A 26,573-nucleotide genomic window follows, 5' to 3' on the forward strand; every position below is an offset into this window, starting at 1 on the left:
TAAGCTTTGTTACACTACGACTCTGAAAGAAACTATTGAAAGCTGTAAAATATGTATCCAATAAAATGTATTTGACTCGAACATTTAAATACAATACAATGGCCAAATAATAAATCACATTATTACAATGGACGGAATGTTTAATAAAGGTAAATACATGTATGATTAGATGAAATGCTTTGATTTTTATCTAACAAAGAAAAATCAAAACAGATTTGTGTTTTTAAAAAATCAGTTATGTTTAGAAACATATAAGCACAGTATAAAACAGGTAAAAATATTAAGAATTTTTAAATTGACCAATTAAGAACAAATTCAAACTCAAGTTTTTCATAGTCATAATAAGTAAAAAAAAAGTACATTAACATTAAAACAGTAGCCTTTTTAAGAGCTAACTCAGATCCAGAGACACTGAGCCAAATTACAAATAATAAGGATCGCCTCACACATTTTAAGAAGAAATATTTTCAATTCTCCCATTGAATATCTCTATTTCAGTATATTTAGAAATTAAGACTCCATATTCCGCCTTTGAAGCTTTACGCTGACTTTTTTTGCGCAAAAGCAATTTGTAATTTGACTAAAGAGCTTCTCCAATTGATTTTGAAACAACATCGTTAGTTTAAGATAACTTTCTAAAATAATAAACAGGCAAAAGTTAGAAGCATATTAGTTTCAAGATTAAGACCTTCACATTAACTCAGTCAAACTATACTCACAGAATACAGTAGTTTTACATCAAAACCTCTTGGGCTTATTTCATGAGCTAATCATGCTAAAACGTATGGTCATTTGACAGGCTTATACCAGTCTACTGAACATTGAGTGAACTTGTAAAGCTTTTCAATAAATACACTCCCCTCGAACTTCGTTGAAAAAGAGACTAAGTATGTTGCTTTTCTACCTTTGATCTGATTCCTTACATTGCCTTCGTTATAATACAAAATGTTATCTTTGAAAGTTGGGATTCCCAATTTTGGTAATAAATTAGTATTTTTGCTCTTCATGCTTCTTCTTACATTGCTTCTAAATAACTACTAAACAGGGGAGATTTTTGAACACTATCAGGCATGGAAATCATTTCCTTTTTTGCGTCTTTCTTTTTCATTCTTAATAAATTGTTGTCTGGAAATAAAAATAAGAAAGCTAAGTTTTGCAGTTGACGGTACATTTTGTTAATTAAAACACCTTAACGACGTAGGCCTACTGTGGGATATGTGGGCTAAAATTTTGGTAAACACCAAAAAGGAAAAAAAAGAAACAAATTAAATTCCTGTTATAATAAGTATGACAAATTTTGCTTATCTGAATCTCGCTATACCATAATCGCGGGGTATTTTTGGACTTGGTAATTGAATGCAAGGATTCATAAAACCTTTGAGTTTATTTTCTGGGAAACTCGTCATCAGTGAAGAGAAAAAATATAACGTAGAGATAGAGGTGCAACGTATGTTTCACATTCTGAATACAATTTGTTATTGAATTGGCAATGCTGCGATGATCCCCCTATTCCCCCCTTCCTTCCGTTCGAACAATTTTAGTTCTCATATTGCCGCATAAAATAAGAATTTTTAGTAATTTTACTTGTTGAGCTGAATTATATTATTTTAGTAGCATAGGTATTGTAACATCGAACAAAGATACAAGATTCACCAAATTTTCCAAAAAAGCAAAAGATCCTAAAAAATCTCCTGAAGTCTTAAATATCCATCTGATTGAGAGACTAACATTAATCAGGTCAAAGCTTGAATAATCAGGTATTGATAGACTTCAAGCGTTCATACGTCTTAACTAACAGTGAAGAAAGAAAACCTTGCTATGGTAATAAAATTTGCTGTAAGGCCTTTTCTATGAATTTGACAGGCGATACCCGACAAGATTTTACAGGAAAACTTCACATACTTTCCGTAATATGGATGATAGCTCTGACGAAATAAATCAAAAATAGACATTTTTTTTTCTTACCAGGTTACATAGTACCAATCTCAACAAGCCACGTCCCTTGACCTAGGGAGTCAGGCCCTTCTTACTGTTTAAAACTATAATACCGTAATCTATACTTTTCATCTTCTGATCAACCTCGTACAAATGAAGTGATTTAACGGGGAGTATATATGGTAGGTTCTATATATGGTAGGCTCCATATATATTTGGTAGGCTCTATATATATTTGGTAGGTTCTATATATGGTAGGCTCTATATATATTTGGCAGGCTCTAAATATATGGAAACTATACTTCAATAGGAAAAAGAAAAGTAAAAATCACAAGCCGAGATTAGGACTTACTTTTCTCTTTTTCAAGACAGCAGATAAGATACCTATTTGAAACCCTTTAAACTTTTCTGAAATCTCTCTAGCAGCCACATTGTATGCATGAGAATGCATACAATTAGGGATATACTAACTTCAACAGAAACCATATTTGTCACTGGATGTACATTATACTCTTAGCTACAATAAAATCCATACGTAAAAAGTAATCCTGATAGATTTAGAAAAATATACAAGCCAGTCAATAGCTTAGACATAAGCATGTGAACCTGGTCCAAGTTGAGTTTGCATCTGCATTACTAGATTCTTTTCCTCTTTTTTCTGCTCCTTCACATCAATGTGCTCCTTAAAAGAAAACAACAACCAGACATGAGTAAAACTAGCCACAGCTCTGTCGCAGCATAAATATACAGTAGAATGAGAAGAATAGTCAGGATTTTGACCCGCAATATTAATATTAGCACTGGATCTTCTTACATTAAAAAAAAATTGAGTTAAAAGAATTTCTGTCGTACATAGAATTCGGGACAATTTTAGTTTAATCATCCTTCAGAACACTTTCAGCTACGAGCTTTCCCCCTAAAAAAAATAGCTTTTTTAGAATACATTTTTCTGCTTGGTCTGGCGTTTGACAACGCTGAATTACTCCATAGCTCCGAAGAAATTTGCTCATCAGTGAAATTCACATTAGGGAATTAATTGATTCAGCGTTAAAGACACTCATTTGTCAAGATTACCTTTCAGTTCTTTCTTTAAAATACCCATTTAAGGTTTAAAACGTTCGCCCTTCCCTCCTCTTTTTTCATCAAACTGAAAAAAACAGTTGCTGGTATTTCTTTCTTCTTTCTTACTTTTGATCAAGAGCACCCATGTCGACGAAGATTCTTGAAACAGTTCCATATATAATAATGTATTCTAATATAATAATGTATTCTAAATGACTGAATTCAACCAATAAGCCTCCAACTATTTAGAAGAAAGGTAGGTGTGCTGCACTTCACTTAAATCGGAAACTTGCACGGATTTTTAATCTATATGATTGGAGGCATGAAGTGGGCACGTGGCCCCAAATTTCTACTCCACCATTCCAGCGAAATGTTTATCGGAAAAGTAGGCATGCTGTACCTTCTTTGAAGCAGCCTCACGCGAATATTTTCAATCTTTCATATTCGAGGCATAAAATGGCCCCTTGTCAGAGAAAGCTTTCAACTAGAAATGTTATTCACTACTCATCTGTAGGTTAATTATTTCGGGAATAAATAGGGCATACTGATTAGTTATAATTTAAAACCAATTGGTAAATTGGACAGTATCTACTTGACCTTGGATATTTTTTCTCAATCAGTGTTTTGATGGGTCTCGGGGAAATAGGGTATCAACAGATTTTCACGATTTTTGCGCAGCTCCGAGGTCATCAAAGGAAAAGACTATATCATTGAGAGAAACTTTTGAATCATTTTCTGAATTTTCTATTAAATTTTACTAAAAGTAAAAAACATGTATTCTTGATAGTTTTGATAAGATCAAATTTGTAACTCTAGTTTTACCTTGCCTGCTTAACCTTGGTTCACCTGGTTCTAGGAGTTTACCCCCCCCCCCCCAGCGTTCACCACCCCGAAAAATACCCCCTGGAAAATAGTTCTCCCCCCATCCATGGAAAAAATACCCCTGTGGAAAATACTCCCCCATAAAATACCCCCAGTGGAAAATAAGGCTTTCCAAATTTGAGATTTTTATTTGAGTTTTTTTTTAATTTTCCGTAGGGGGAAAAGAATTTTGGTAATTGTGCATTATAGGTCACTCACTCAAAAGATAGTTTTCAAGGTAAAAGATAGTTTTGATAAAATCAAATAAGACCAGACAAGATTGGAAATGTGTTTCTTGACGCTTTTCAGAGTATTACCGAACGTTGAGCCATTGATAAAATCAAATACAGTTAGGTTGGCTTGTACCTCTTCTGTTCCATATTTTGCCAATAATAAGGGTTGATAGCCCATATATTAGGGATGCCTCTAAATTCAATTGTTTCGAAGTTTAAAAGCCTAATGGGCCTTACTTAGGCTAATTTCGATGCATATGACTTTGAGAGAATTCTTTTTGGATTTTGTCCCTATTTTCAACTTGAAATATTTTTAAGATACTTCATAAGGTTGTTCAGAAAACCTTAAAGGTTTTTAGAGCCTTTCACCCTAGAAAAGTCTTATAGAATTTCTTGAAAAAGTTTCAAGTTGAAAATAGCTACAAAATCCATTAAGAACTTTATCTTTTCAAGGATTTTGTCAAAACTCAGCGTTAAATTAATATTGGATGATATCCTTGAACCTCCGCTGGATTCTACTCCGTGCGCTTCAACCAATCATTTTTTTAGTATTCAGAGAAAATTTCATAGTTTTATATATGCTGTCTGCTGAGGTAATATACTCTCCCCCCGACACCAAGAAATATTTCCTTTCGTCATAAAAAAAAAGTTCAGGAAGAGCGAGTTTTTATGGTTTCAAGTAAAATTGAATCCGTGCAAAATGACAGCCGTAAAAAACTGCATGAATGGAAGACTGGATCTCCGGGGAAAATTCGTCTCGTCTGACAAAACGATTACAAATAAAAACGGCAATAGTTTTAAATGTTTTATATAAAAACCATAGTGTTTTGTCCGGCGACAGAAAAACACGGCAAAAACTTTTTGCAATGACTTCTGGAAATGATTGCAGAATCGATGACACAAAAAAAGACGATGAAATGATCTTGTGGGAGAATGTTATAGGACAGTAGTTGGAAGGTTTTAATTCAAATTAAAATACATACAAAATACATACGTAATTTGAAGAAAAAGTAGTGTAAAAAAACAGAAAAGAAAGATAATTTTATCAAATTGTTTCATCGTATTAAGAAGGAAGGGAATTTCCAATTAATTAATATAAAAGAGTAATCTGATTGCCATTTTCATATGTCCAAATTATTATTACGATCACACTTGCGAAACTAGGTTGAGGCTCGTGCGACAAACCTCCTTTGCCTCTAGTACGTCCAAATCATAAAAAATAGCTGAACCTTTTTGATTGAATTGTTTTTGGATTGATTTTTAGTATACTATGTACAGGCCCAGATGGAATAGATGCGTGGCCCGATTGGATATTAAATATTTAAATAAATATACCTGCATAGTGCTTTACATACGTAAAGTAGTACGCAGTGCAAAATATTCCTGGTATTGGACTATCCAGACTAAAATAATAAATTTGACATGAACATTTACGGGTTACCCGTAAACTGAGAAAACTGATTCCCGTAACGGGAGTCAGTTTTCTAGGGTATAAAGTATATATTAAATAATAATAAACACATTAATAAATCTTATTTAGCAATAGAAACTTAAAATAAATATATTTTTAATTACTTGAATAATTCATAACTTATCCCTTATCGTTAAAAACAATTTGCTCTACATTTCATTTTTTTTTTTTTTTTTTTTGGTCACTTCGATAGTAACGCGGGGCCCTTTTAAGTGCGGGGCCCGATTGACCCTAATTGCTAAAATCACCATTTACCCGGGCCTGATTATGTATAGGCTACAAAAGGGTGGCAATGGATCATTTTTCTTTCTTTATTTTATATTACTTTCATTTTATAATACCATCATGCTAGTAAAAATTATTGCAGTAACAATTATAAATTTACATGTCTACAGTGAAATTAGCCTATTAGTCTTGTAAAATTTGGCTATAATCTCATAGTTACCTGATACAGAAGGGAAGCAGAAAGTGCAAATCCAAAAAATGAAATCACGGCAAAGCCATAAGACCAGGAAAGATAGTTGTAATTCGGATATAATAGCCAATCTCGTCTCCAACATTGACCCCCAAACACAGCCACTGACAAAAACATACAGCCACCTAAATCAAAAGGGATGTTGAACTTTTGAAAAATATAACAAGTTTTATCCACTATAAATATAAAATACTGGATCTTCTGGAATGATGCCAAATGAGCCTAGAAAGCCCTAGCCAAAAGCAGGCAGCCACATTCGGGAACAAGTGTTTTGCAGAACTCACACACAGGAATGACCAAGCTGGATAGAATATGGTTGAAGAGAAGAATACACTAGGCTTTCTAGTGTGGGAGGGTTGGGGTCAGTCGAACTTGGTACTTCAGGAGCGGTCAGGTTTCTTTTTTTGAAGGAGTCAAAAATTACCACCTCGTACATACCTGCAGCCTCATTAATCTTGGCAAGAAGGACTCTGCTTTTTACAAGTAAGAGTAATTTCTGCACAAATATTAGCGAAAATGTAAAAAAAAAAAATTGAATGAACTTAAAGCTACGCAGTCACGCAAATATCTTACACCACTTAGCAGTTGATTATAAGTAATGACAAATACACACATAGTAAGAGAAACATTAGTTTTTACCAGCAGCTATTAATATGGGTCAAAACATTGTTTGTTGAATTACATGAAAACAACTACAAAAATATCGCTTGCTGATAACACAGTTGGCAGAAGAATCGAGAATATATCCGACGGTCTTTGCAATCAATTAGTTTCTCTGATCCGTACTTCAAAAATCACCTTAAAGATAGATGAAGAAACTGATGTACCCATCAATACTGATGAGCCAGTGGTTCTTGTTAGATTTTATTCCATTTTTTAAGCTATCACAAGCAGATTTTACGTCTTTTTTAAGTCTTGCTTTTTGGACAAATTTGGGTGGTTTAGACCACCACGTTCTTCAAAAAATTACAAAATTTTTGGTAATGGATAAGCTTTAAATTGATTTTGAAATCAAGAGATGAGATCCTACAGAAGAAAAACTTAACAATTTATATCCAAAGAAACCACTGCTGGCCACGTGCTGTAATCAGCACGACAATAACTTTACAGAGACAAAAAAGTAACTCACTAGTAATGGCATCCAACATAGAAGCAATTCCAATAAACGTAGACCCATATTTCTGGGTCCATTTCAAGGGCCAACGAGTCAAATACATCGAAATTGTAATCAAGGAGGACAAACAAAATATTAGCCCCAAAGTCATGAAAGCCTGTACGGCCATCAGCCATGCTAAAACGAAAAAATAAATAAATAAGTAATCTCCTTGCTTAAAAAAAGATGTTGAAAAATGATGAATGAAATAGAAAAAGAGACTATTTCTTCAAAAAAGAAAGATTTAATTCACACTATACAATATTATAATTACGTTACAAAAGAAAAAGTTACAACAAAGATGGCATATGGAATAAAAGTTATATATTTGTGGAAAATATAAAGAAAAGTGAAAACGATAAATATTGCAAATATTGATACAGAACCATATTTACTCAAGAAGCTAACCAACGTTTTTAATGTTTAAAAAAGACAAATTACGTGGTCGAGCCTGCCATGTTGCGAGTTTGGATGTCTCAAAATACCTTTTTCCTTATGAAAAAACGTTGACCCATCATTTTATTTTTCATTTCTTTAGTCCCCAAACAAGAGAAAAATAAACAAAATTCGTTACTGCGAGTTTAATGAACAAGTTTTGTTGTAATGACTTAGAAATAGGAGAAATTGGTAACAAAAAATCAGGATTTCAATCCAATAAATACTTGATGCAATATCTGATCTTCCTGCTTATTTTAGATATATATAGCAGACTTTGCTAACTTTTGAGCTACGAGCTAGAAACTATTTGCATTACAAAATATATTTCAAGAAGATATTTCGAGAAATATTTATATTGCAAATTAATTCGAGCTTTGAAAAAAAACTTACAAGAAAGAAAATACGAACAGAAATGTTAACCCATAGTTTGTTAGTTCCCTTGGGTTCCAAATAAAAGCGAAGTTTGAAAACAAATACGTGAAGTTTGAAGTCTGTAGGTTTACTAAACAGGTTTTATCCACTGATGTTTCATAGAATAGTTTTAAGATTTTAAAACTTTACAAAGAGTGTTTAAAGTTTCTTCCTGAAATGCCAAGCCTTCTGGAGTCCACTTCGGTCTCCTTTTGGTTTCACGACGATTTTCAATCTACAGGGGATGATGGGTTAGGAATAAGTCTTGCTACCATCTATGTGAACTACTCACAGATGTTGTTTTGTCTTAAGAAATCGAAAATACTTATGTATAGATGTCTTTCAGTGTTAGCTGGTAGGTTTGAGAGCATCAATACGATCATGTGAGGCTGCCTTACTGAAGATTCTCCTAATGTTGATTACTTCTTGCTGGATGCATTGACATTCAAAAAGCAGGTGGTTCAAGGATTCTGGAAATGAGTTGCAAAATCTGCAATATGGATCGGCTTGTTTAGGCCAAATAAACTCCTCATTCCTCAGGATCAAAGATTTGCTTTTGATTCTATAATGAAGAATATTATCTGCCCTCGATGGAAATAAGGATGGAATGGGCATTTTTGCTTTTGAAGGAACTCTTCTTCTGAGTATGTCTCTGAAGGTCTGGGCCTTCAAATTGGGATTAATTGGATTATTCAAGGAACTACTAGCTAGCTGGTCTGCTACCTCATTATATTTGATGCCTTGGTGGCTGGGGATATGCTGGAACTTGACTTCAACAAGGCTATTTTGGAGACTGATTAATTGATCTCTGATTGTCCCCAGGTCTGTATCCATAGCACTCTAATGGATATTATTAATGAGCTGAAGGGCGCCTTTGGAGTCTGAGAGCAATACTACTCTTTTGGAAGCCGGTGAATTAATATTGATGACCTTTAAAGCCTCTTTTATTGCCGATAGCTCTGCAGTGAGGATGGAAGATGCAGAGCCGCATTTGCTGCCTTTAACCGAGCCATCAGTGTAAATTTGGAGAGAATCTGGATACAAAGTGGCCATTTTCTGATGAAAAAGTGCCAATCCAAATTCATGAAGAATTTGGATTGGCAGGTAATTTGTCTTTTTCAGGGGTATCAACTCTAGTGAAATACTTGGAGGTGATATTTGCCATCCTGGGGGACAAGAAAATGACTGAAACAGAATGAGTCAAGTTTCCAAGATGGGACAAGCTCGTTAAATGTTTTCCATGACCTTATAGATGTCAAACTATGGGAGATACCATCTTTGGCAAAAGTGAGCTTAAAATATCATGCTCGTGACCTATAGCTTGTATCTTGATAAAATTTTAGTTTATCAAGAACTTTATAAAACTTTAACAAGAATTTAAAACAAGAAGTTTATAACACTTTATAATAGTTTTAAATGGTTTTTAGTTTAACGATCAAATCTTTCTACTGATTCGGCATGTATAGCTTGTACTACCTTTGGATGCATCGATTAGATACCATTCAAATTAGAAGATATCTTTAAAAAGAGAATCCTCCCAAAGAATTCATTTTGCAAACTAATTTTCGGCGGAAACCCAAACTTAATGAAATGTATATATATATGCATAATCAGTGTCAAAGGGAGAATTTATATTACTTTAAAGAAAAACACAAAATCACAAAATCGGCTTAACAAGTGAAATTTTGAAACTTTCGAGCCCCAACACGCACACACTCTCCTAAACCTGAATCATCCAGCCTTCATATTTTTCTTTTTGGAGCAAAATAAATGGTGAAGAAAATGGGCAGCATAACTTTTAGGTTAACAGCCATCCACACTACTGTTAACATATATCACGCCATTGGCGTATCATATTTTAACTAAGTCACCTTTTTAATTAGCTTTCTGAGTTAACACAACATTTTGTTTTCTTTTTTTGCTTTCTTTTAATGGTTCTTAATACAACCAACAGTAGTAAAATCAGAAAAGGACACATTTGGCTTGAAAAATTACATTATGTGCATCTTCCACTTTTCAAATCAAACTGCTTGTGGTAACGAACTAATTAGGAGCAACTCGAACCAATGGTAACCAAAACTAAAAAAATGGTATTTTGATAACAATTGATACATCAAAAGAACTGGCTTTTTATGCTGATTCCAAACATATAAAATTCATTAAGTTTAATGTTACACAAGAAGAGCTACAAGCCTGGAAACATTTGCGTGATTTTCGAAAAAGGGTGGAAACACCCCTAAAAGGTCAAGTGATCTTAATAAAATCACATAATCAGATTCAGCATACCAGAAAACTCAGCTGTTGAGGTTTCGAGCTTGTATCTAAAAAAATGTGAATTTTTTTATTTTTCCCAGAAGAAAGATTACGGATACATTTATTTGTTTTTGTTTTGTTTGTTTGTTTTTTTTGTCAGGGATGATCGTACCGAAACAATAATCCTAGAAGATCGGGAGAGTGCTCACTCGAACAGAAGTGGCCAAAAGATTAGAGGGCAAGTTAGCCCCCTCCTATGCCCCTTTTTTCCAAAGACATCTGACTAAAAATTAGGGATAGCCAATTGATTAAGCATAGTTAAAAGGTCCAATAAAGCCCCCCCCCCCCAAAGTCCCTGGGGAAAGGGCTGGAAGTTGTGAAATTTCCCCATTGTTCACATATAGCCTAGTATTTATTATTGGGAAATACATGGGTATTTTTTCGGGTGAATTTTGTGCGTAGGGTGGGGTGGGGGCATTTTCAATGGGGAGAATCATCCGTGGAGAGGAAATATTCCGGAGGTATTTTTTATACGAAATTTTAATTATTACACGGGGGATTTCCTGGCATGATTTGGAAAACAATCAAAAATTTTAATTTAAAAACAACATTATTTTTCAACTGAAAATAAGAAGCAGCAGTAAAACTTAAGACCAACATAGATTATTATGTATATATTGGGGGGGACTACCCTTTCTTCAACCCACACTTTTTATGCTAAAGTATGACTTCTTTTATCACAATTCTTTAAAAGACTGCTCTGATTCAAGGACCATTGAATTTGAATGAGAAGTATAAAGGACTTTAAGACTTTAGCATAAAGAGCAAGAGCTGAGGAAGTAGTAGCCGCCCTCACATACAGGAAATTTTTTGCTCGTTTTAAGTTTTACTGTTGCTCCTTACTTTCAGTTGGAAAAATTTATTTTATTTCTCAATAAAACTAAGGAAGAAAATATTTAAAATGTAGCTGATTTAAATTTTATTTCCCATATCAAAAAGCAACATTCATTTAGGGTATTCTATGGAAATGGCTTTATCTCCTCAGAACAAATTTCCTGTTTTTGCATGTCCAGGTTGGGCTGAGAAGACCTTTTTTTTCTTTTTTTTTTCTTAAATTTGATTATGTTGCCAGCATATATCTCAATCCAAAGACCTCGTTGATGTATGACAATGGAGTTGTCTACACAAAAACTTTTTGCTAGATGTATCTTTAGTCTTAAGCTGGGTTTATCAATGGGGGTTCTTTGGAGCTCTAAGATCCAGTAGTCCCTAGAGGGGCTGCAATGGTCTACACCAAAAACACATGAGCTAAAATGAAAACATATGAAAAGCATATGGTATGTATGATTAGAGGTTCCCTAAATTATATAATTTACTTTAAGACTCAAAAGGTAGACAAATACACTTAAAAGGGACAAGCTTTTTTAAATATAAAATGTATCATACCTGGAAGTAGCCATTCCCATATGCGCTTATACTCGAAACTAAATATATAGTTACACCCATCAAAGACTTCGTCAAACTGAAAGCTTGGAAAGCGGAAATGTCGAAAACAGAATTCCCACAGGCCCATTTTCGTAAAAGGACTATAGGTGCTGTGCCAAGACACCAGCCAATATGGACTAGAAAAAAGGGGAATTTGAAAAGAATGACTCATTGAGAATGAGTGTCTATTCTCTTTTTGTCAAGTAAACTTCGAACGGTTAGATTTTTGTTGTTTTTTTCTTTTTTGTTCAGCACTGAGGACGACTTGGCTGAGGTCCTTGTCGAAATATTTGCTTATCCTTCGTTTTCATGTTTTGCCACTGGCTGACAAAATCCTCGTTTTCTCGCCTTTTTCTAATTTTATTTTTCATTCATTGTTTCCTTTCCTCTTTTGGTTTCATATGTCATGTATAGCCAGTGCTGTCTTAGAATGTATTTACTTCAAGCTAACGGGGAGCCTTGGATTAATATTGTTTTAGATTTATTAAATTGTGTTAAAAACATGGAAATCTTATTTGTCAGTTCAACTTTTTAGAAACTTGGAAAAGACATGGAATTCTTCCACCTTCTTTACATTTCAATCTACATTTAGGCACACAATCTGAAGGCCTCTTTATCCAGAGGATGGCTTTCAAAACTTTAACACATATTTAAAAGACCATATATTCAAAAGATACGTCCTTACTATAAAATATTTAATTTCAAATCTTTATTACATCAGACTTTATCTGCTCAAGATTTTCACCAAATTTTATATATCTCACAATGCTCTTTCCGACACGTTTTCCATTTAGCAAAAACTTGCTTATCGGAAAAATTCTCAAAACTGGAATTTCAACAGTTTCAACAAACACGGAATTTCCTTCTTAGATTTTTTCCTGGACCTCCTTTGGAAAATCTATCCTCTAAGGTTTTCACATCTAAGGAGCTAAGTATTTTATCAAAAGGATCTAAATTTGCAATGGCTCAGACACATGTAAATATATTAGAAATTATTACGGGTGTGGAGTCTAGCATTTTTAGCTCTGATGGTGAAGTCGAAAATCCAGACCTACTCAGAGGTGAAATTGTAAAGAATATTTTCGATTATAGGCCCTCTTTTTCACTTTCAACGCAATCATAGGAGGAAATTAAAATCCTCCGAAACTTAAAAAAAAATAAAAACACAGTAATTACAAGAGCGAACAAAGGAAACACAGTTGTAATTATGAATTCTACAGATTATGAAATGAAAGTAAATATGCTTTTAATGGATAAAAATAGTTACAAAGAAATAAAACTGATCCTACAGACAAGTACACACAGCAGTTGAGAAAAGAATTAGGAATTTTAAAAGACAGTACACTAATTATCCCTCAAATGTACAGAAAATTATGCCCCAAAGTTTTATAGTCTGCCTAAAATCCATAAGAAATATATTCCATTACGTCCTATGGTAGCATGTCATAGTTCTCCAGCTATAGGTGTAGGAAAGTTCTTAGCCACCATTTTTAAACCTCTTTTAAGCACACACAAATCTTATATAAAAAATTCCATAGATGTTGTTGAGAAATTAAATCAAAGCAGCATACAACAGAAAAAACTATCTTATCCAGTTTTGATGCAGTTTCTTAAAAAAACAGTGTCTATTCTCTTTTTGTCGGGTAAACTTCGATAGGTTAGATTTTTGTTGTTTTTTCGTTTTTAGCACTGAGGACGACTTGGTGGAGGTCCTTGTCAAAATATTTGCTTGTTCTTTGTTTTCAGGTTTTGCCACTTGCTGACAAAATCCTCGTTTTCTCACCTTTTTTAATTTTATTTTTCATTTATTATTTCCTTTCTTCTCTTAGTTTCATAAGAATAATGGAGGAAACTGGAAGCCACAAAATCCAATAAAACACAGTAAAAATATTAAAAGTAAAATTAATTTTAAATTTGTATTAGCTAAAGTATAGAAGAACTAACATTATATAAACAAGTGGAATAATAATTGGAAATTAGGGATTTAATCTTTTAAACCTGGTGTTTTAATATCTTATTAAACACAAAACAAAGTAGAAAACCAATTTTTTATAGTCACCAAAATTCATCAGAATTTTTCATAAACTTTAGAATACTGAGGCAACCATAATGAATTTTATCGGAAATTTTCCAGAATCTTGCCAGATATTTTCGAGGTTTATAAGTAACTTCCCTAGCAGATTTCCTAAGCTAAATTAGTCAAATCTTTGTAATTTAAACAAAATGGACCAGAAACAAAGTTTCAATTACTGAGAGTTCAAATAATTAAAATGAAGGCAGGTGGTAAGAGTTCAAACAAACAAGTTTTATTAAAACTGATCATTTTTACTTTACAATATTGGTAGAATTTATTGGTACATATTACATTTACATATGATATGTCTACAGTACATATACTAAGTTTAATTTTTTTAATTGGGTATTCTGATTTTCAGTCACAAACTTCTATTTGCTGCTGTTCAGTCAATTTTTGGTAGTAGTTAAAGCTGAATAGAAATCATCACTAGTCTCTGTTCTGAGAGCATCAGAGTATAGCATAATCTGTGGCGTCAATTCATGAAAATTTAGGGGGGAATGTATATTTCAATAACTAAGAAGGCAAATTTGGCGTTTCAAATGTGACATACTTAAACATATATATATATATATATATATATATATTTATCAAGTTTGTATCCTATAAATTCATCAGGATATTATTATCTTACAAAAGCTACTGAATACATAAAGAAAAACTCTGTCCTATTTAAGCCTTATATAGGCAATTACAAAATATAAAAACATCTCAACTAACCTTGAGAATGCCATAACTAGAAAAATTGAAGAAATGAAAGTGCCAATTGATCCAGCAAGTAGATTAACTAAAAAAGAATCAAAATAATTAGGTGACTGCTGTGAAACTGTGCAGTGTTATAAACCAGGATTTCATCATGAATTTCGTTAATGCTGTTACTACAACATATTAACACAACAAATGAGCTTTGGGGACAGAACATAATTCCTCTAAGTAGTCTTCTTGTTGTTTTTGTTTATTGTTAAGGCCCAGGGTGTTTTTTCACTGTTGACAAAGGTTTGGAAGAACATGAAGATAAGTGTTGACAGTGATCACGTATGGTTCTGAGCGTGGGTGCTCTGAAAGATGGAGGAGGATTTTCTAGACATTTTCCAGAGAAATTGCTTATGGACTGTTTTTGTTTACCTGACTCATTCACTGTATCTCAAAGAATAAGCTGTACCAAAATGTGGTTCAATCCCATATTCTAGGGCTACAATCAGCCACAGGTTGAGATGGCAAGGACACATTCTTCATCCCAAAATGGGATGGAGAATGTTTTAAGCGAAATGGGAACTTCTAGGGAGGGTGTAATGACAAGGACTTTGAGGTGGTTGGGATGGAGGAGGAGCTTGCATAGCTTTGTTGGCCTCAGGCAGCTTGGTGCTGCAGCAATTGGTTAGTAGTAGTAGTATTTAATTTGAAAGATACATAAATTATGTTTGTTTTACAAAAGAGATTTGAAGGGAACAGTAAGCTATGTTTGTAAGGGCTGAAGACCACCCTTTTTGCAAGTGTTGAAGGCAGATTGAGGAGAGAGGCAACAAGCAGCTGGCAAAGCGTTAGGTGAATGTAAACTCTCAGGAATGGATTTAGAGCCTGAATGGCCCCTTAGAACAGATTTTGAAGAACCTATTTCCACCCCTGGCCTTGTGGAAGCCCAAATGGCAATATGGGGCGCAGGATTGATCGCTACTGCAGAGAGGTTGGCCAACAGGCTTGCTACTTGACCGTTTTCTAAAGACCCATCAAATGAAACGTTGAACTGACATCCTATGCACTAGCAATGGCTCTGGAAAGTCTAACTTTTATTTCCACCACTTCCCCCTTCAAGGGGCACTAGTCTTTAATGACCTTTGACAATATTTGTGTTAAAACAGTGAAACCATGAGAAATAGATCTTTGGCTCAAATAACGCATGAGGAGATTTTTTAGAGTCTCATGCTTTTGCTCAATCTGTGATTTATAAGGTTTTAATAATTTGAAAAATCTATTTCCTAAATTTAGGGGGGAAAGCCTTGATATGGCTTAAAATCCTGCTACTACTCTCTAGTTATCATAGAGAGTAGTAGCCTTCTGAAGAAGCAATTATTTACCCTAGGCCTAGACTTGCCTACTTTTCAGCAAAGAGAGAAGGCAGATAAAACTAAATTTAATTATTCAGCCTCCTCAAAAATTCCTCCAAGAGGTTTCAATGATCAAATATCTAATTTTAATATATTTGCTTTCCAAGAATAGGCTCATTCTCAAGTTCAACAGAACTTATTATAATTAACTATAACTAATTAAAATGGGCCATACTTACTGACTAAGCAAATTACTGTATTCTATTGAATCTGGTTTGACTATCAAGCAAATTTTTTACAATAAAAAAATCTAGCAAAGCCATAGAAACTTTGAAACCAAAAATATGGTAAATATTTAATAGTTGACCACTTCTGAAGGAAACATGCTAATAAAATAGAAATAGTACCATTGGATTCATTATTTATGCTCTTTCTAAATGTCATGGTTGCTTGCATTTCTGACAATGCACCCAAACCACTCTGTCAGTGGCATAGCAAGCTTCACTCACACCCAGGGCACAATACCTTTTTAGCCCCCCCCCCCCTTTTTTTAATACCATATAATATCCTATGTAAAATATAGTCACAGATTCATAAATAAATAAAGTAAAATAAATAAAGTCATAGGCTCAAGATAGGATTTAAATTTGAGACAACATGTAGTTGTAAAAACAAGACTAGATTTTCAAACGTATGTGATCATCTAATTAGTTCAAAGGCTACCTATTATTTATTTTATATATTTATAAATAGATATTTTGAAAATACATAGTTTTAAAATAATAAAAAGTAAATACTTATCAAGCAGTTTGTGGTAACAAACTGTAAGTAAGGAGCAACCTAGCTCAATAATAACCAAAATTCTAAAAAACGGAATTTTGATACCAACAGATATATCAAAAGAATTAGAGTTTTATGCTGATGTCAAATATATAAGTTTCATTAAGTTTAGTCTTACCCATAAAGGTTAGAGCCTGAGAAAATGTTATGAGCCGTATTTTTGAAACAAAAGGAGGAAACACCCCCTAAAAGTCATAGACTGTTAATGAAAATCACACCATCAGATTCAGCATATCAAAGAGTCCTATTGTAGAGGTTTCAAGCTCCTATCTGCAAAAATGTGGAATTTTTATTTTTTGCCAGATGAAATATCATGGATGCATGTTTATTTGTTTGTTTTTTTCCAGGGGTTATCATATTGACCCAGTGGTCCTAGAATATCAGGAGAGGGATCATTTGAATGGAAATTAAAAGTTATAGTGCCTTTTTCAAGGGACCAAACAAATTGGAGGGCAGCTAGGCCCTCTCCCATGCCCTTTTTTTCTCAAAATTTTTAGATAGCCATTTTGTTCAGCATTGTTGAAAGGCTGAATAACTATACCTTTGGAGATAGCATGACTCCCAAAAGCTCCAGGGGAAAGGTCTTTAAGTTACAAAATATGCCCATTGTTTACATCTAGTATTTGTTATTGGGAAGTATGCATACATTTTCTGGGTGGGGGCAGGGTGAATTTTCTGCTGGTGGCATTTTCCATGGGGATAATTTTTCATAAGGAGGGAATTTTTCAGAGGAAATTTTACACTGGGGAATTTGCCAGAATTCCTATACAAAATTTGTCTTATGTCTTGCTTTCTCTTTGTTGACTCAATTTTACAAATGGAGATGTTAAAAATAATTGTCTAGAGTAAAATTTTCACTAGGATTGAATTGTCTAGAGAACATATCCATGGAAAGGAGGGATTTTTCTGTGGAGGTGTAGCCAGATTTCCTGGATTATTTAAAAAACAAACAAAAATTAAATGAAAAATATAAGTTTTTTTTTCAATTGAAAGTAAGGAGCAACACTAAAACAAACAGAAATGATTATGTATGTGAGTGGGTTCGCTCTTCCTTAACACCATGTTCTTTAAGCTAAAGTTTGACTTATGTTGCAATTCTTTAAGAATGATTCCTGAAACACTATTTTTGATTAATTAGGTCAATAAGAAGCATTTTTAAAAGTACTAAAAACTTTAGTATAAAGAGTGAGGTGTTGAGGAAGAGCAACCCCCCCCCCCTCATATATGTAATAAGTTCTGTCTGTTGCTCCTTACTTTCAGTTGGAAAACTTTTTTTTATTTAATTATCTTGAAGCAGAAACATGTATTTAACAATCATATGATTGTAATTAATTAATCAATAGTGTGATGTAGTTTTATCAACTGCCTTTTCTAAACCATCTGCTTTTTCAGCCATATCTAATGTAAATTTGAAGGTCTTGGGGGGGGGGCAGCTGCCCCCAGTCCCTACACCCATTGAGATGTGGGTACCCTGGGGCACATTCAAGTTTATATCATATATCTAGAGAATGCTTTTGTTGGATTGCTTGATTTTATTACTTGCTTCAATAGAACTGATTGGGTTTTCTCTCAGGTTTTTTGTAAATTATATCTTTAATAAACTTTTTTCAGTACCAATGATTTTCTATTTATATATATATATATATATATATATATATATATATATATATATATTTTTTTTTGTTAGCACAATTTGGTGTCTCTTTGTGAATAGTGCCTGGAACATGATGCCCCCTCACTACAGTACTACACCCTGCTCTTTGATGGTCTATATTTAGTCCCAAAAGTATATAAAACCAAAGAACAGTGAATTTTCACTTTATGATATACAGGATATTTCTATTAATCAAATTATCATGTTCCCTACTATTAGGAATGTCACTACTTTACTTAAATTGTTTCCTTCAGAAATGGTCAATGAATAAATATTACCTAAAATATTATTAGCTTATACTATGCAACTATGCAAACATTCTTTGAATTTTATATCTGTGAAAGGACAGGTTGCAGCTTATTAAGCTCTAAAGCAAAATAAGCAAATAATTAATTGCAGTAAGTTTCAATAAATGCTGTAATCTGTTCAATATTTACATTAGTCATACCCTGATTACACAAAAAAAAAAAACTTTTTATTGTGACAACTCTAAGCTTGCAGGGACAGCCAATACAGCTGAAGCAAAAACCTCTGTAGGAAGACCTGGATAGCCTGGCAAACTGGTCAGAAAAGTGGCTGCTGGAGTACAATGATAAAAATACAAGTTGATCTGCCTTGGCCTAACAAACTCTAAGCAATAGTGCCTATTGTTTAATCCTGGACTCAAAAGCCACTCTATGATGACAAAAACATAGGAGGGGTGTGACCTTGGAGTGAGGGTAGAGTCCTAGATGAAGTTCTATCAGTGTACTCTCTTACCTGTTGCAAATGTGGGGAGATATCTTGGCTCCATGAACAAGGCATTTGTCAGGTGCAACCCAAATAAAAAGTTGCATGCCTCTGGTATGCCTAGTGCTTGAGATTGGTGTGACACTGGCCTCCCCACAAGTCAAGGAAGATTACACAGCTCCATGAAAGTTTCCTGCAATATGCCCCCAAAATACTATACAATCTGAGAACTTTCTTTTACCATGAGAGACTTGCAGAATTAAAATTTCCAACCCTTAAGTATTATAGTAAAAAAGGTGATCCACTCTATTGGATAAATAGTGGTTGCAGAGTCTGCTGTGAGCACTCCTCCAGAGCAGCTTCTTGTCCTGAATGATTCATCAAGTTGGAAAGGCTTCTGAGAAGAGGAATCAGCATGCAGTAGCTTGTAAGCCATGATGCCATTACCTTTCTGTTGTCTGTAGACAAGTGTTGGGAGATGTAGTTTGTTTAGGCAAGATGGATAGTTGAGGTTCTTGCATCCATCAACAGCTTTAGTTGCACACCTTTGAACAGACTCTATTTTCTTTTACCTTAAATACCTTAAATCGCACTTGCTAGCGATAGGACGAATCCTGTGTCCGCCAGCTTCAGTGATGATAGTTAATCATCATTTGTGGCGTCCCAACTGGTGCACCACGGTTTGTTGAGCCACTCTCTATCCACTGATGACTTAAACGCATCCACGCTGGTAGAGGTTACTGTTTTTTCACTAAGGGAGTTCCACAAGCTGACAACTCTATTTGAGAAGAACTTGTTCCTTAGTCTGGTGTTGGCTGGTTTTCGGAATTGCTTTTGAGAATGACCACGAGTTCTGTTTGAATTGTCCGGTTGAAAAAGGCCAGGAATGGTATCCTCAGCAGTTAGGAGCTTGTATGCTGTTATCACATCACCTCGTTTGCGACGATATGTTAGAGATGGTATTCAAAGCTTACGGAGACGGGATGGATAAGGGACATCATAGAGGTCTCTAATACATTTCGTTGCCCTCCTCTGGACTGATTCTAGAGCTGCTTGGTCTGTCTTATTGATTGGGCATGCGATACACATTCCAAACTCTAGCCTTGGTCGACCTAGACTCTTGTATAGCTTGGTCATAACAGTTGGAGATCTGCTAGTGAACGTTCTTTTGATTGAGCCAAGAGTCTGATTAGCCTTCGCAATAGTCGCTTGTGCATGAATATGAAATTTCAATTCGTCGTCTACCAGGACACCAAGATCTCTCTCCGCGTGGCTGCTGGATATGGCATTTCGGGACCCATCCCTACAATCCATATGGTACTGAGTGTGTGGGTTTTTCTTCCCAAGGTGGAGAGTCTTGCATTTTGATGCGTTGAATTCAAGCCTCCAAATATTAGTCCAGTGAGTGAATGTATCGAGGTCCAGTTGGATCGACTTAATATTTTCTGCTGTGTCTGCACGACCGATAAGTTTCGAGTCATCAGCGTAGAGGCTTACTTTGTTATTTAGGATTTTTGGCACGTCATTTATATATATATTAAATAAAGTTGGACCCAAAATCGTGCCCTGGGGGACACCACTTCCAACAGCGGCCACCTTGGAGAAAAACGTCCTTCCATCCTCGCCAAATACTTTAACCGTCTGTTTCCTATCTGTTAAGAACTGCATCACCCACTCAACCACACCGCCACTCACCCCAATAGCTTGGAGCTTGATTCGAAGTCTTTATGGCAGACTTTGTCAAACGCCTTTGCCAAATCGAGTAGTATCATATCGACTGGGAACCCCTGGTCCAGAAGATCGGTGATATAATTATAAGAATCAATCAAGTTTGTTTCAACTTACTAATCAGACCTAAAGCCATGCTGACATGATGAAAATAGTTTATTGGTTGTCAAGTGTTTCAGGATTGTAGTGTTAACAATCGCTTCTAGTAGCTTCCCGACTGCAGAGGTGACACTTATTGGCCGGTAATTGCTTGTGTCCACTTTGCTGCCACCCTTATGCATGGGGGTTATGTGGGCCGTGCGCCAATCCTGCAAGATACACTTTTCATCAAGGGATTTCTGAAAAAGGTAAGTGAGTGGGCCTGATAGTTCAACATTCAATTGTTTCAGAAGCCTTGGGTGGACACCATCAGGTCCCAACGAATTCTATGGATTAATATTTTTTAGGCGTGACCCTCCATCGACTGTATGAACTGTACTCGGGGGCATAGGGGTTATGATGGTATAGTTGGGGGGGTCTGGAAGAGGGGCATTATCAGGTGGAGTAAATACAGATGTAAACTGTCTATTTACGGCATTGGCAATTTCTATTGGGTCATCTATTATACGGTCATTATCTTTAAGTCGCGTAACAGAGTGTCTGTTGATCACCCTTATTCAGAGGCATGGCAACAAATGTCCCAAATTCCAGCAATGGTTGTACAAGACCCTTGTACAGCTTTGTCATGACTTTGGATGATCTGCTATGTACTGTACACTCAATTATTCTAACAGTCTGAGATGCTTTGACAATGCTGTTTCTATGTGTGTGATTGTGGAATTTGAATTCTTCATTGATGACTATTCCTAAATCTCTTTCAGCTGCCAAAGAACCAATCAATTGCCTAGAGCCATCCCCTCTACTTATATGGTAGCCTACTGCCACTTCTCATTCTTTTTCCTGAAATGTACTGTCTTGCATTTCTGGATGTTGAACTCAAGCTTCCATTGGTGGGTCCAAAGGGAAAGTGAATCCAGGTCTTCCAGTATGGTGGCTCTTGTCACTGTAAACTCGGGAGTATACCCAATGGATATTATCTAAAAATTTCTATTCTATAGAATGTAAAAATAATATCCAACCATACTTAGTTATTGCCAAAATTATCCAACTAGTTAGCTATCTGAAAAATCCTTTTAAGCAAATAAGGAATTATCCAACTAGGAAAATAATTAAAATTTAAAAGAAAAAATAGTTTTATCTTGCTAGCCAAATACAATAAAGCATAAGAGCCAACTTAGTATCTCTAACTAGGTGGATCATACTTTAACTTAATGCTTGTAATATATATATAACTAGACAGATAAGTCAATTCTTCATACAAATTAGTGATAATATCCAACTAGTCAGACAATTTTTTCTCTTAGACATAGCATAAACATCTAACTTAGTGGATAATACTTTATCCTAGCCCTTCTGATATTAATCAAACTAGGTAGGCTAGTTAAGTAACTTCCTGCTTAGTTAAATATTTATTATAAGATTTAAGACTCAGCATTATCCACCTAGTTAGATATTCTTGCTGTGCCTAAGAGAAACAGTTTATCTGGCTAGTTGGATATTATCCTAAAACTGTATAATAGAATTTATGTATCTTCCTAGTTGGATATATATCAGAACTGTCAAGACTTGGTATTATCCACCTAGTTAGATGTTCATGCTGTGCCTAAGAGAAATGAATTATCTGGCTAGTTGGATATTAACCCTAAGCTGCTTAGAGAATCTTCTTATCTGCCTAGTTGGATATATATCAAAAACTCTAAGCAACATCATTACCCAACTAGGTAGATATTCTCTCAGCCTAAGAGAAACAATTTATCTGGCTAGTTGGATATTATCCCAAAACTGCAAAGCCTAATCGAATTTACGTATCCTTCTAGTTGGATATATATCAGGAGTGTTAAGACTTGGTATTATCCACCTAGTTAGATGTTCATGCTGTGCCTAAGATAAATGAATTATCTGGCTAGTTGGATATTAACCACAAACTGCTTTGAGAATCTTCTTATCTGCCTAGTTGGATATATATTAGAAACTCTAAGCAACATTATTATCCAACTAGATAGATATTCTCTCAGCCTAAGAGAAACAATTTATCTGGCTAGTTGGATATTAACCCCAAACAGCTTATAGAATCTTCTTATCTGCCTAGTTGGATATATATCAGAAACACTAAGCTACATTATTATCCACCTAGTTAGATATTCTTGCTGTGCCTAAGAGAAACAATTTATCTGGCTAGTTGGATATTATCCCAAAACTGTATAATGAAATTTACTTATCCTCCTAGTTGGATATATTAGGAGTGTTAAGACTTGGTATTATCCACCTAGTTAGATGTTCATTCATGACCAAGAGAAATGAATTATCTGGCTAGTTGGATATAAACCCCAAACTGCTCATAGAATTTTCTTATCTGCCTAGCCTAGTTGGATGTATATCAGAAACACTAAGCAACATATTTATTGAACTAGTTAGATATTCTCTATGCCATAGAGAACAATTTATCTGGCTAGTTGGATATAAACCCCAAACTGCCTAGATAATCTTCTTATCTGCCTAGTTGGATCTATATCAGAAACACTAAGCAACATTATTATCAACCTAGTTAGATATTCTTGCTGTGCCTAAGAGAAACAATTTATTTGGCTTGTTGGATATTATCCCAAAACTGCATAGCCTAATGGAATTTACTTATCCTCATAGTTGGATATATATCAGGAGTGTTAAGACTTGGTATTATCCACCTAGTTAGATGTTCTTGTTGTGCCTAAGATAAATGGATGATCTGGTTAGTGGGATATTAGCCCCTAACTGCTTAGAGAATCTTCTTATCTTCCTAGTTGTATAAATGTCTGACACACTAAGCAACAATAAAATCAAACTATATAGTTATTCTCTCTCCCTCAGAGAAGCAAATTATCTGGCAAGTTGGATATTAACCCCAAACAGCTTAAAGAATCTTCTTATCTGCCTAGTTGGATATATATATCAGAAACACTAAGCTACATTATTATCCACCTAGTTAGATATTCTTGCTGTGCCTAAGAGAAACAATTTATCTGGCTAGTTGGATATTATCCCAAAACTGTATACTGAAATTTACTTGTCCTCCTAGTTGGATATATTAGGAGTGTTAAGACTTGGTATTATCCACCTAGTTAGATGTTCATGCTATGACTAAGAGAAATGAATTTTTTGGCTAGTTGGATATTAACCCTAAACTGCTTAGAGAATCTTCTTATCTGCCTAGTTGGATATATATCAGAAACACTAAGCAACATTATTATTGAACTAGGTAGATATTCTCTCTGCCTAAGAGAAACAATTTATCTGGCTAGTTTGATATTAACCCCAAACTGCTTAGAGAATCCTCTCATTTGCCTAGTTGGATATATATCAGAAAAACTAAGCTACATTATTATCTATCTAGTTAGATATTCTTGCTTTGCCCAAGAGAAACAATTTATCTGGCTAGTTGGATATTATCTGAAAACTGTGTAATGGAATTTAATTATCCTCCCAGTTGGATATAGGCTATATCAGAAGTGTTAAGACGTTGTATCATCCACCTAGCCTAGTTACATTTTCTTTCTGAGCCTAAGAGAAATGATTTATCTGGCTAGTTGGATATTAATCCTATACTGCTTAGAGAATCTTCTTATCTGCCTTGTTGGATATATATATCAGAATCACTAAGCTACATTATTATCTAACTAGGTGGATATTCTTGCTGTTCCTAAGAGAAACAATTTATCTGGCTAGTTGGATATTAACCCAAAACTGCTTAGAGAATCTTCTTATCTGCCTATTTGGATATATATCCAAAACACTAAGCTATGTTATTATCCAACTAGGTAGATATTCTGTATATTGCATAGACAGTCAAATATTCAGCTAGGTAGGTAAAGGTGTAAGAGTCTTAAAAATGTTATTATCTGTCTAGCATGATAGGCTATTTTATCTTGATACTAAGTGTAGTTGGATATTATTTTTACATTCTATAGAATGTATTTTTTTTAAGAATATCCATTGGGCACCTTCACCTGTAAACTCTGTGGGCCCAATAAGCTTTGAATCATTGGCATTAAGTCCCATCTTATTTCTTACAGCCCATAGAGCATCATTAATGTAAATATTGAAAAGTGTTGGGCCTAACACCTATGAAATCTTTATCAATAAGAAATCATCAAAAATCATTAATAAGCTTCAGCATTAATCTTCATGGATTAGAGCTAAATTTTTCCAAGACATCATGGATAATTGCTTCTGGTTTTCAACCATCTACCTTTTATTGAATGCTTTTTTTACTATTCATGTTTTTTCAACTGCTTTTTCAGCCATATCTAGTTTAAATTAGAAGTTCTAGGGGGCAGCTGCCTTTCCTCCCCTCTCTATATGCCAATGTTTACAATGGAATACCCCAGAGTCCCAGACCAAATTTGAAGTCAACACTGGCAGGCATATCACAAGAAACTATTTTTCCATGCCTGTATAATGGCACTTAACACCTTTTAGGTTAAGATACAATTGGCTTTTGAGTGCTAAAATTAGCCTATAAAAATCATTAGCTATGAGCTTATTGAATAGGCCTATATGGTGTATTTTGGGAGTAGACAGTACGGTTACTTTTCAATCCGTTGATGGCAAAAATAGCATCAGCTAGCCGGAAAATAAATTAGTTCTTACATGGTGTCTTTGGGGAATTGTCAATTGCCTTTTCCTTCATTTTTCAGTGGAATATTTGTGCACTTATTTCTCTTCTTCTTCAAAAGCTCTCTCCTTATTGGAATATTTGAGTTCTTCATAGGTGACACTGTAATAATCAGCTAAACGCAGGCAAGGGCTTTTCACATAATTTTTTTTTTCCGAATAGAGTAATTGCAAAAAAAAATTCCCAAGAGGGACAGGATAATCATTAAATGAAATTTCCCAAGAAAAGCGTTGAATTCTTTGGGATTATTACGATTTTTTTTTCATTTTCTGTCTTCCAGGGTAACTGCTCCTCTCTGTCATCACTTGTGGGCACTGAAAAAAAGGAAAGAAAAATAGAATAATTTGTCCCCAACAAATTGTTTTAATGACTTTATAACTTCGATGGCTTCCTAACTCTATAAAAAACGATTTTTGGCTCTCATTATTCAGGTTTCGCTATAAGGAAAATACTCGTTTACATTTTCCACTCAGTTTTCACTATAAGGAAAATAATCATTTACATTTTTTCCTAGATTTTCAAGAACGTTCCATCGCCGTGTTCGTACTGTTATCTAGCCTAAGGGCTTTCTGGGATACGGATTTATTGTAAAGGATTACTCTATTCCAAGAAACCACAAAATGCCTCAAATATAGTTGACATGAGAATAAATAAGGCTAATTGATGAATAGATTTTATACATGCCTGCCCTTTTGGTATCTACTTTTGTATTTAAAAGAATATTTTTCAAACTTGTTAATTATCATTATTTGAAACTTCAATTATCATTACTTGTTTCTTCAAGCCCTCAAACTTGTCATAAATAGCACGGTAAAGAGAAACCGTCCAAATCTTTTATTTTATCCCTGTTCGAAACTCAGTATTGGCCATAATGTTCAATGTAACCTAGTAATTCGAAGGTACTATTTCTCAAAACCTTTTCCTTGCAGGGAATCTGTTCTGATTTCGAACCGTACATCGTTGAGAAATACATAAA

General features: G+C 34.5%; 2 protein-coding genes across 3 annotated transcripts in view; one reads left to right on the forward strand and one right to left on the reverse strand.

Moving 5' to 3' along the window:
• The window catches only part of LOC148952099 (uncharacterized), a 644,245-nt gene that overhangs the window by 564,003 nt on the left and 53,669 nt on the right, over window positions 1–26,573 (forward strand). The window lies entirely within an intron of this gene.
• On the reverse strand, window positions 51–25,646 carry pck (Claudin superfamily protein pickel). The gene is made up of 6 exons (XM_089089538.1): window positions 25,573–25,646; window positions 14,572–14,638; window positions 11,739–11,914; window positions 7,167–7,328; window positions 6,008–6,162; window positions 51–2,617 (listed from the first exon to the last, which is right to left on the reverse strand). Exons 1-6 carry the CDS (start codon window positions 25,610–25,612, stop codon window positions 2,522–2,524), a joined length of 696 nt encoding a protein of 231 aa, XP_088945664.1. The 5' UTR covers window positions 25,613–25,646; the 3' UTR covers window positions 51–2,521.

The sequence above is a fragment of the Artemia sp. Qi Xiang Cuo genome, chromosome 5 (assembly GCF_049724085.1).
Source record: "Artemia sp. Qi Xiang Cuo chromosome 5, ASM4972408v1, whole genome shotgun sequence".
In the NCBI taxonomy this organism is placed as follows: Eukaryota; Metazoa; Arthropoda; class Branchiopoda; order Anostraca; family Artemiidae; genus Artemia; species Artemia sp. Qi Xiang Cuo.